The sequence below is a fragment of the Trichechus manatus genome, unplaced genomic scaffold (genome assembly GCF_000243295.1).
Source record: "Trichechus manatus latirostris isolate Lorelei unplaced genomic scaffold, TriManLat1.0 scaffold00235, whole genome shotgun sequence".
Lineage (NCBI taxonomy): Eukaryota > Metazoa > Chordata > Mammalia > Sirenia > Trichechidae > Trichechus > Trichechus manatus.
This window is the reverse complement of record NW_004444171.1, coordinates 1,333,553-1,345,788: the sequence shown is the minus strand read 5'-3', so window position 1 is coordinate 1,345,788 and position 12,236 is coordinate 1,333,553. Positions and strand designations below refer to the sequence as shown.

The following is a 12,236-nucleotide window of genomic DNA, read 5'->3' as shown; positions in this document are numbered from 1 at the left end:
ATGGGAAATCTCTTACAAATGTATGTTTATAACCTCACAGCTGAGTTTTCCGTCTGAAAAATCTGTTTCTCTGAACCTGTTATGATGTTTTTCATCCAAAGGTTAAAAGTGCATCAGTAGACTTACATCTCCATTTAGAAGCTGTTCATTGAACACCACGTTCAAGGCTCTGTGCTAGACCCTGGGCAATGGTGGTGGGTGCGGAGATTACAGTAATACACGGGGAATAAAAGGGTGTCTGCTTTTTACTCTCCAGGTGGTTGCTACACTGGGGACCACATCTTGCTGCTCATTTGATAATCTATTAGAAGTGGGTCCTATCTGTAAGTATCCGATCAACTTTTGGAAAATTTTCTCATGTGGGGAATTAGCAGAATTTCCTCTTTGGGCTCTCCTCCGCCTCCTCATCAAATTTATATCAGGATGGTTTGCCAACTTGTTTTGTTTTTGCAGCAACAGAAACCTCATTAGTTTGAGCTCCACAAGCTAAGAATTTGGGCAAATTGGACAGGAACCAAGCTATTTTTTTTTCAATTGCCATTGAGTCAACTCTGACTCATGACGACCCCATGTTTGTTAGGGTAGAACCATGCTTCATAGGGTTTTCACTGGCTGATTTTTCAGAAGTAGATCACCAGGACTTTCTTTTGAGGGGCTTCTGGGTGGACGCAAACCTCCAACTTCTCAGTTAGCCACTGATCACGTTAACCGTTTGCACCACCCAGGAACTCCTGAGCTTAGCTATACCAACACACTTTTTATAAGAAAAAAATTGCCAGCAATATAACAGTGATACAAAATTGCAAGGATATGTTGGCCCTACTGAAAAGAACTTTTCAAAACCGTAGAGTGAGTACCCTCATATACATGAGGTAGGAATTATCCATTCTATTTAGCCTTTTCTTTTTAGCCTTTTTGGAATTACTTAAGGTAATTAAACAAATCAACATAATAAAAATAGATTTCTCCAAAAGATCATCTGTCAATTCCAGTGTTTTTCTGGGTCAGTCTCATTTCGTCCCTCCCTCAGTAAAAGCACTTAAGTTTTCCCAAACCCATTGCCGTCAAGTCGATTCCGACTCACAGCAACGCCATAGGACAGAGTAGAACTATACCCCATAGGGTTTCCAAGGAGTGGCTAGTGGATTCGGACTGCTGACCTTTTGGTTAGCAGCCTAGCCTAAAGAGACTAGAATTCTTTGTTTTCAGAAGGTGAAACTGTGAACCAGGGACTTTGAGTTTCTAAAGTTTCACCTTCCACAAGTGGCTCTGGGGACTCAGAAGGCTGTGTGTTGGAAGAATTGGCGAGGGTAGGGACCTAGGCTCATGAAACCCCCAGCTCTCTGTCACTTCTAGAGTGGGAGCATTCAGACAGCTGTGGTGAGTGAGCATGGGCGGGTTGTTCCGGCATACCTCCTTCCAGCTCACTGTTGGAAAGACTCGGGTGTTAAGTGAAGGCCGCATGGCCCTTAGGCCTGTGTCTGTGGCCTTGTGCAAAATTTGCAGACAGTGCTCAGCAGTTGATCCAAAAGCCAAGCATGTTCTACCTCTCCTAACCAAAGCAACTCCTGTGGGCCATGCTCAGAGGAGAGGGCTGTCTCCTGCTGGGTCATAGCCACCCATCCTCAGGCTCAGCAGCTTGATGGCATGAACTGGGCATGGCACTGGTGGCAGAGAAGCTAAGGCCATGCCCAGACCCACCACTTAACGCTGTGTGCCTTAAAGTCTTTGAGCTTCATTTTCCCCATCTGTAAAATGGAGGGCAAAACAACAGTTGTAATTGTGAAATAATCACCTTTCCCTCCAAGGGAACTATTCAGAGGATGAGTTGATGCATGAAAAATGTGCTATGCAAAAGATCGTGCATTGCTTGTGTTCTGGGTGATGCTATAACCAGCACCCGAAGTATGTGCTTTGCTTTCCAGTAGTGGGTGTGGGTGTGTTTGCCAGTTCACACATGCTTTCACTCTACCATCTATGGCCTGTGGCAGATGTCTGTAAGAACAACTGGCTGAGGAGGCAGTGGTGCATGGGCAAGGCCTGGGAGAAGGGATGGAGATGGCCTACCCAAGACAGTGGCCACGGTGTCAGCCTCATTAGTTGCAAACTCCCGTCAGCTTGGCCAAACAGCTCTGAGTCCTCCTTGACTCAGATGCCAGGCTAAGAACTGAATGTCCTGGCTGGTGGTCAGCTGATGCAATTCCCCAGGCTCTTAGGTTTAAAGTGCCGAGGTCTTCTTCAAGCCAGAGTTCACACCGCCCGGCTGTCCCTGAGCCAGTGCTGGCCTCCCGCCGGAAGGAGCAGGGAGGTTACAACTATTGGCATCTCCAGGGGCTCAGGATCTTCTGGGCTGGTCCAGCTCAGGCCTCCTGCTGTCCTGGACCTGCCTCTGCTTCACTGGGTCTGGGGACTGCGGGCAGAGCTTGATTTGTGATGTGTTTGGTGTCAAACGCAGAGGCTGTTTTGGGGGCTGTGCTGAGGGAGCTGACATGGGCAAATGCCAAAAGCCTTTCATTCACGGCCAAAGTCTACAACTAAGGTTAATTTTGACAGTTGTATTTAGTTATCAGAAGCCCTGGTGGCGCTGGTTAAAAGCTCAGCTGCTAACCAAAAGATCCGCAGTTCAAATCCACCAGCCACTCCTTGGAAACCCTCAGTTCTACTCTGTCCTACAGGGTCAATATGAGTTGGAATCGATTCGACAGCAAAGGTTTACTTATTTTTTTAAATTTAGTTTTATCATTGACAACATCTTAATAGCCATTGGAACTGCCTTAACAGTTGAGTAAGCACCTTTTAACCCACATTCCCTCATTGGATACTACTTATGTGACTGCACCAAATATTTAGCATTCTTCCAGGTCAAAGTTGACTGTCCTAAGCTCCGGAGCTGACCGTATTGTATAGTCTGGAATAAACCATTAAAAGGACTCAAAAGGGTTTTCACCCACGATCACTTGACAAAGAAAATAAGCCAGGGGATGATTTTCTGCAAATTGCTGCTTTTAGCAAGATCTTTTATTTTTTGTACCCTTAATATGATTTGCCAGAGAGACTGTTTAAACTGGCCACTTAGATCAATTAATTGCTAGCCAGTTTTATTTAGAAAAGGATGAGATACAAAGAGCAGATTATTGAAATCAGTTAAGCACAAGGTATGGAGTGAGAATACTGAGAATGGCTGGTCCTGGCCAATGGGAGAAGCCTGTCAGGGAGCCCAGAAGTGGAAGCAGGACCAGGCAGGGCAGCGAGGCTCTGTCCTGGGGAGTCAGTGCTGGGAGGAGAATGGAGGCTACCCCTGCCCTCTTGGACACGTTTAAAATGCTGCCTGTGGAGGTGGCTTCCTGGCCTCCAAACTGAGTGTGTCTTGTTCTGGGCCTCACCACTCCCCCTGCTCTGGGGGGAATGCTCTGGAGTCTCTATGTCTGCCTGATTCCTAGACATACCTGTAATACTCGTGGGGGTCCGGAAGTAGTTCTGCCATTGTTGTTGCTGGGTGCTGCCGAGTCAATTCCAACTCATAGCCACCCCAAGTGACAGAGTAGAACTGCCCCATAGTGTTTTCTAGACTATAATCTTTATGGGAGCAGGTCAACAGGTCTTTGTCCTGTGGAACCGCTTGGTGGGTTCGAACCGCCAACCTTTCAGTTAGCAGCTGAGTGCGTAACTGTTGTGCCATCAGATTAGGGTTCCTTTGTTTCACTATTGGTGGATCACATATAAGACAGACTTCCAGAAGTGGGAACAAGTGCTCCTTTACTTCTGCTGGAATGAGGTATGCCCTGTGGAGCTCACTTCTGGTAGCATCTGTGAGTTCTGATGTCCCTGGTGTCCCTCTTTTTCCTTCCCTCTTAAGGCCCCTTGATCTAGCTCAGGCCTGGAGATTTGCTCTGCCTTGCCCCCTCATTCACCAGTCCTGAGCTGATTACTGTCTAGCTGCTGTCTACCAAACACCACCAAAGTGCCTCTCACAGAAAACGAAGCTTTCTTACCAGAGGCAGCCCAGACAGCCACACAGAGAGCACCAAATTTCTTTGATATGTTATGCGCATCTTATAAGTGAATCTGAAGTTTCTATTTACTCCAGAACGTCTCTAAGATTCAGCGATGACCTCGTCCTATCATTTCCCCGTGAGCTTCAGGGAGATACTCCCATGCATCTTAAGTCTCTGTGCTCCTTCTGGCTCATGGCTGCATCCATCTGGGGTTATGTGAGCCCCAGTGGAGACTGATTCCATGCGAGGTGATGATCCCAGCTACCCTTCCTCTGTAAAATGTGCTTACATTACTCAGCCCCCACCCTGACCCATAACTCTTGCCTCTTGAACCCTGGCCTGGCCATCTCCCATATCTCTGGACACATTTAATCTTGATCTGACTGAGGGCTTGAATCCCTTCACTCCTGAAGATCCAACTGATATGCCTTTTGCATCTTTTATCCACAGAGCTCAGAGTTAAGTTCCACTTTTTAATACCCCCACACACTGGTTAACAAACATCACGTATGAAAAAGTGAGCGATGAATTCATCCATCTGTTGAACGTGTTTGGCAGATGCTGATAAGGAGCCCTGGTGGTCCAGTGGTTAAAGCATTTGACTGCTAACCGAAAGGTCAACAGTTCGAAATCATCGGCTCTGCGGGAGAAAGATGTGGCAGTCTGCTTCCATAAAGATTTATAGCCTTGGAAACCCTATGAGGTCTCTAGGAGTTGGAATCTATTTGATGGTAGTGGGTTTGGTATTTAGTTTTGATGCTGTCACATACCACTGGTAGCCCTTAGTACAGGGCTCCAGGCATCGACCTCCTCCTCTGTGAAGGGGAAGAACGGCCACTTTAGTGCTGAGATCTTCCCACTGTTAATTCTTACGTATTTCATGAGTCTCCCAAGTGCCTGGGGCAGAAGGAGGGAATTATCATGGTAACCACATTATTTCTCATTAATTCTATGCTACGTGCTGTGATAGGCACATTGTGAACATTATCTCGCTTAATCCTCAAAGTCATGGGTACTCTTTTCATCTCCATTTTGCCTGTGAGGAGAATGAGATGTGGAGCAGGTAGATGAGGGCATAGAGCTGCTTAGCAATGGAAAGCGGGAGCTGAGCCTAGATAGGTCTGAATTGAGGAAGCACGCTTAAACAGGAGACTGTCCCATCTCCAAAGTAAGACATGGTCCCTGCCCTCAAGGCTGTTACGATGCGGTTGGAAAACAAAAACCATAGGCATGAAAGAAGCAGAGGATTCAAGATGGTATAAACTCAAAGATGGTATAGACTCAAAGATGGTATAGACTCAAAGATGGTATAAACTCAAAGATGGCTAACCCTCTTCATGGTAGGGATGGCAGGGGGCTGTGACAGACTGGTCAGTGTGGATGATGTACCCGACCATTCCTCAAAAGACATTTGTGGAGAAGCATTTTTAAAATGAGTGAGCTGAGAGACTTGGGGGAGGGGGATTCCAGGTGGATGAAATGGAGGAGGACAGATAAAGTTGGTGAAACTGGAATAAAACCTGAGTGAGTAAGCATGGCGGGGTTAGAGTATGTGTTAAAGGTAAACAGAGCCATGAGGATCACCCTTGAATATCAAAGGGTGCAGCTGATTCCATTTGGGTCATTTTCTAAGCATCTTGTACGTACCAGGCATCAGGGGGGCCAACCGGACACTACACTGTCGTCAATTTCCTTGTCCTCAGGTGACCGGAGCCTTTTAGGGAGCTAGTCATTTACACTCTGCGAGAAGGGTACTGGGGGTGGGGGACAGGTGTCAGACTCCGTGTGAGAAGGGCACCGCTTGAGAACTCACGAGTGGTTTCTGGATTCCAGGTAACCGGGAAAACATGTGGTTGCACATTGATGCTGCCTATGCAGGCAGTGCTTTCATCTGCCCTGAATTCCGGCACCTTCTGAATGGCGTAGAGGTGAGTGTGCCTTTTGACCTTTAATAAGGTGATTTATTTATTTTTTATTTTGCTTTAGGTGAAAGTTGACAGATAAAAGGTGATTTTTTAAAAGCACATTGTCATTAGTAACATCTCCCTTCATAAGACTGTGATGTTTGATATTTCACTGGGGTGGTGGTGTTTCTACAAATTGTTTTTAAACCAATTTGCGTGATTATTGGAAATTATCCATCCCCATGACAGGGGTTGACAATCTTCCACCGTCATCCAGCCTGCCTTCTACAAACACCCCTGATGTTTGCAGCTATTACTGAGCCTAAGTCAATCCTGGGCAAAATTGATAGGCTGGATAGATTTTAGCAAATAAAACTGTGTGAAAATATTTAGCAACAAAGTAAAATCTTACAACGTTTCAGTTCAAGGTATACTTTAAATTACCAACTTGAAATTCCACACGGTCTGATTCAATGGGATAGTGATGTTCTGATGTGCTGTTCACTTTAACCAATATTGAGCCAGCAGCTGCCAATGCATTTAAATGTCTTCTGCCTCTTCCAGAAATTGTAAAACGTGGATTGTAATGACAGACTAAAACACCTGCTTGTTTTGAGAAATAGCAATCAAAATTATTGACCACTGCTCTGTAAACTGGTACAGACTTAACACAAAGAAATGACCTTATTGATGGCTTGTGAGCTGTGCTCTCGGACTTAGGCAGGATTTCATTGCTGGTGGTAACTCCTAGGACAGGAAGTTCCTCCCCAGAAACTCAGCTATAAATGCAAGAAAGGATCCAGAGAGGCAAGTTTTGGCAGTGCGTCCAGGAAAGAGATGCTAGGCAGGGGAGTAGTGGCCTCGGGCCAACAAAGGAAGGCTTTCTGCTTTGGGGCAGGGAACTTCACTCATATATGACTCGACGGCAATGGGTTTGGTTTGGTTTTAGTTTATGGCACAGCAATTAAGGGCACAGACTTTGGCCCTAGACCTTCTGGTTTGAATCCTAGTTTTTTCTCTCAGGACTGGCTGGTTAACGTTGGGCAAATTAGTTATCCTCTCTATGCCTCATAGAATGGATTTAACAACGATACCTCTTTTGTGGAATTCTTGTAAAGATTAGATGCCTTAATCATGTTTAAAGGGCTTTAAAACAGTGTCTGGGACACAGTAAGTACTATGCATGCATCCGATGCTATTATCATTTTTCACCATGACCTGGAGGAACTGCCCCTCAAAAACCTTTCTTTGCCCTCATGTCATGCCTCCCAAACAATCTTCTAATTGCTAATTTGACTTCTCATAGTGCCATAGTAAGTGTGATAGGTATACAATAGAAATATCTCAATCTTTGGAAAGAATAGTCCCCTGTTAGAAATGAATAAAGTAGCACCCTGATTTATATATCCATCATATCCATTTGTTTATTCATTTACTCATTCATTCAACAATTTTCTATTGAGCTCTTACTTCATGCATGCTAGGACTTAGTTCAATCCTTGGGGGTAAAATGGAGTTCCCAAAGTCCTGTATAAGTATTGGGGTAGAAAACCAAAAAAAACCAAACCCGTTGCCGTCAAGTCAATTCCGACTCATAGAGACCCTACAGGACAGAGGAGAACTGTCCCATACGGTTTCTAAGGAGTGCCTGGTGGATTCAAACTGCTGACCTTTTGTTTAGCAGCCGTAGCTCTTAACCACCATACCGTTCTGATAACATGATGCTAATGCCCAGCACTCTGCAAGTCATTGCTGACAGCTAGTTTTGCAGGTGTTTGGTGATGAAAAGTAAATAACAAATCTCTGTGCTTATAAATAGCTTTTATTCTATAGATAATATAAATCCCTTGAAATGTTGGTCCCTGGACAGTTTCAAAGGAAGGCCTATGTGCTTACCTGGGATTCACATGTCTCCTCAATACGTGGGCCAGTGCTAGATGCTTTTTCTCACCCTAGGAATCAGGTTTAGGATTTCATGATCTTTTCGCACTGTTCTCTTCCCAGTGAGCTGACAATGTGAAGTTTGGTCTTTCACAGGAAAGTGCCTAATTGTCAGACCACCCCAGTGATGGGCATTCAGCTAGATCTCATCGGCGGCAGACAGGGTTTCATGCCCAACAATGAGTCATTTCAATTTTCCCCCCCGCATTGTTGTTCCCGACTCTATCCCCTTGCCTGGCTGAGGAGCTTGCTGCTCAGTGGGTCAGATAAGGGGCTGCAATATCCTGTTGTGGCCTAGCCCTCGCAGATAAGAGCCTTTCTCTCAGTCAGCAGGAAGAAAATATCACTGTTGGGTAATGAAAGAAGTTTAAACAGATCAGCCCCACAGGAGGGAACTAATAAAATTCCTAGCAAACAAAGCTCTTCTTTAACCTTTTGTTTCCTTTCATCAACAAATGGAACTCACTGTAATTTCCGGTCTCTTTCTAAATATTACTTTTATTGAAGCCTGGGAGGAAATGAATCTGCACCTCCAGAGTGGATCGATGTGGAAAGTAGGCATCAGATGGACAAATGTCCCCCCAGCGCTGACCTGGCCCCTTGTCCTTGTTGGCTGTTTGGTGCTCATTCCTCAAACAAATAGAGAAGAGGGTTTACAAGTCTTGGGGAGTTAGTCAGGAGGGGAGATTTAGAAGTTGCCCATTGGGAGGCTGACTCAGGCTGGGGTCTTTCAATGACTGCTGTCCTGATTTCTGCTGCAATTATGGATTGAATCCTGTGGCCAAATCCCTGGCCCTTCAGGTAGACCCAAGTCCTGTTCATCAGTCAGAGGACAGACAAGGGCACACATTTTGGAAAATGTAAGAAATCATCCTTTACGACAGCTCAGGGAAAATTCCAAGTGTCCTCCTTGGTCACTCTTGGTAGCTGAAATCTCTTATTTTCTCCTTGACAACATTGATGGGTGAAGCTGGAGCAAGTTGCTTATAACTGGCACCCATGGTCTTCCAGCAAGGGAACCTGTAACTGTTGGAAAACAACAAACTTGGACATTGTCTGTGCAATTTCTTTGAAAACAAAGGAAAGTTTAATTAAAAGGCAAGAGCTGTTGATATATTCAAGCAATGTTGGTAAAAGAACCAATCAACTAAATGAAGAATGAGGTTATCCCTAGTTACCATAGATGAGTTATGAAATTTTTACTTTCCTATTGTTCACAAGGAAACAGATACCCTGTGAACTTTGCCATCTCATAAGGTTGAGGGAACCAAAGGCATAAAGTATCTCACAGGACAAAGCAAATCTTAGTTAAGGTACAGGACATAGGACCAAAAATCAGTGCAATTTCTGAACATGGTAATCTGAATTAAAGTTCTGGTTATTACAAATATTCCAGGAGTTTGAAATATAATGTACCTAAATTTTATGTGACTTTACACTGTGCAAATTTAAAAGTATGTGAGGTAAACTATTAATAATATTTAACTTTTTAAGGAAAATAGAACTCATGTTTTACTACCTATGTATTTACCACAATTTAAAAAAAAAAAGTAAAACTGTATATCTTTCCCAATTAAAAATGCGTCAGTATTCATGTGATCCCAAAGCAGGAGAGACACTGGTTGTGGTGCTACATGGGCGACATCCCCTCACATATAAAAACGCCCCCTGCACCCTTTGTCAGGTTGTGCCTTGGACTGTGCGCTTTTGAATTTTGCATATTATAAATGAGCCAAGGTCTTCAAAATGCATCCTTTGCAGGGAATGTGATAACCCTACACCAAATTAGGAGCTAAACGCATAAATGGTAGGAAGCTTTAAAAGAAGGCTTTAGAGATGATCCCCATCCAATCCCTCCTCTATAAATCCTTATAGCATTATTCCCACAAGGGCACTTGGCTAGGGATGGAAGAACTAAGACCAGAGTCTGGGTCCCTTACTCCAAACTCTGTGCTCTCTCAACCACAGAAAAGAATGAGGTTCTCCGTTTCAGTTTTCCCACGAACGCTTTCAGAACATTTCTGGATGTCTGGCCCTGGGTCCTGAGGGTTAGCGGAATCATGGTATGTGAAGCCTGTCTAAGTTTTAAATCAACGACCCTAATCCCAGGTGATCATCACTGGCCTCCAAGTCTGCAGGGCACACTCCCCAGCCCCACACAGTGATCCTCTTCCTCCTCCTCTGTACCAACCAGGTGCCCTGTGTTAGTTATCTGATGGTCGCTTTTATACTGCATTTGGATGATCTGTTCTATCAGATTTCACCACTTAACCAGGAGCTCCTGGAAGGCAGTAGCCATGTTCTAATTATGTGTGTTCCCTAGGACCACCACAAGGCTGGTAATAACCACAAGTCACCCACCATAGCAGCATACACGCTTGAGGTGCTGGGCTGAGGCCTCTGCTACGTCACAACATGTCCATAAAGCGGGAGTTCCTATTCTAGTTCACACAGAGTGAGCATTTGAGCAGGGATTCGAAACTGGGGTTCTCTGACTCCACAGCTATCCTCGCTTTTTTGTACTTCAACCCAGAATCAGATCTATATTTAGTTGCCTGTTTCATGAGGTATGATTTCTTACTACCATTTGAAAATGAAGAAAAGAGGCTCAGATAGATTAAGTGGCTGCTCAAGTCTACAATTTTAGCAACTTCCAGAGCCCAGACTGGAATCCAAATCTCAACTGTCCTCTCATGCCTCATATCCCATGATTTCAATGACCTGCTTCAACTCCCCCTTCCTGGGGACTTATGGTGTGGCCTCTTGGTTTTTATTTGAGAACAAAACTTTTCATTACTCTGTGTGAGGTCCTTGTTGTTTTATAACTAAAATGTTTTCCTTTTTTTTTTTTTTGTCATTCCCTGGCAGTTTGCAGATTCATTTAACTTTAATCCCCACAAATGGCTGTTGGTGAATTTTGATTGTTCTGCCATGTGGTAAGTTTCCCCATTCATCAGATGTCAATGACCCTGTTCCCCTTGCTCCTCAGAAATAGTTTGTTTGAAAGAAGCTGGCCTGGGGAGAATGCTAGAGCTGGAAGAACACATAGAGTCACTTAACTTGCTTCTGTTTCTGAAACATTGGTAGAATTCTTGCTAAATCTTACCCTGGTTGTAAATTGTTACCTATAACATAGTATTACAACATATTGGCAGAAGAAAAAAGAAGGCAAATAGAGAAAAATCCGTGATTTGATTTATCTATCATTAACAGAAAACAAACGCAAAGAAATTGTAGTACATGTTTCTAATTCGGTTGCTTCCGTGTATTTATTCCTAGATTCTTAACCGATCCAACACCTTGAAAGCATTTAGTAAAGAAAAAAAAAAATACCCCTATTTCCTAAGAGGGAACTTCTTAATAACTGTGCCATATCACTTTGGTTATATTTAGAGCATGAAAAAGAACTCAGAAATTCAAGTCGACGATACTACCTTATATATAGATGATGTTTAAGGCACAAATGATTAGGAGTGGTATGAGAACAATAATTAATGTTCCAACTTTTCTAGAGTAAGAAACTGATTAATCAAACTTAGGACAAGAGGCTTTGCATGAATTTTGTACAAAACTGTTCAATATATAATTAAATGAGTGGCTTTTCACCTTAGAATTTTAAGAAAAGCGTCTCTTACACACAGTGATGTATCTAGGATACTGCCTCGGCCCTGGGCGTGTGGTGCCACTGAGCGGTTTCTGTTAACCTGGTATGGCCCGACATCCTTCCTCAAGCACGGAAATGTGTTAATTAAAAGATTAACAAGCTTGCCTTGTGTTTTTGAGCTGATATTATGGTAAAGTTATCTGAAAGACAGATGTCAGATGTTTGGACAGGGGAGCCATTTCTAGTGTTTGCCATAGGTGTCATTTTTCCTAGATATGCCACTGGCCAGAAACCCTGGTGGGGTAGTGGTTAAGAGCTACGGCTGCTAACCAAAAGGTTGGCAGTGCAAATCCATCAGATGCTCCTTGGAAACTCTATGGGGCAGTTCTACTCTGTCCTATAGGGTCGCTATGAGTCAGAATCGACTCAACGTCAATGGGTTTGGTTTGTTTTTTTTGATGCCACTGGCCATACTGGGTTAATAGAAACTGCTCAGTGGCACCACACGCCCAGGGCCAGTGCAATTTCTGCCATGCCCTAGCTATGCCTCTGCTTACACAATCCAACTAAGGTCAATTCTCCTAGTTTACCAAATGATCAGTTAGCCCTTTTGCTAGTTTGTCTACAGGTAAACCACATTTCGAGTGCTTTCCTTCAGTTGAAATCAAATTATTTTCCTGACATATTCCTTTCCGCAAACTTTTTTTTTTTTTTTATTGTACTTCAGGTGAAGGCTTACAGAACAAATAGTTTCTCATGAAACGGTAGTACACATGTTGTTTTATGACATTG

The 12,236-nt window shown here is 43.9% G+C and overlaps 1 protein-coding gene across 1 annotated transcript in view; it reads left to right on the top strand.

The window, feature by feature from the left end:
• Positions 1-10,780, top strand: part of DDC (dopa decarboxylase) — a 55,880-nt gene extending 45,100 nt beyond the window's left edge. Inside the window, exons 6-8 of the mRNA XM_012559334.1 lie at positions 257-323; positions 5,829-5,923; positions 10,709-10,780. Coding sequence (XP_012414788.1) covers positions 257-323; positions 5,829-5,923; positions 10,709-10,780 — 234 coding nt within the window. The remainder of the gene's footprint in view (positions 1-256; positions 324-5,828; positions 5,924-10,708) is intronic.
• The last annotated feature ends 1,456 nt before the right edge of the window (positions 10,781-12,236 follow it).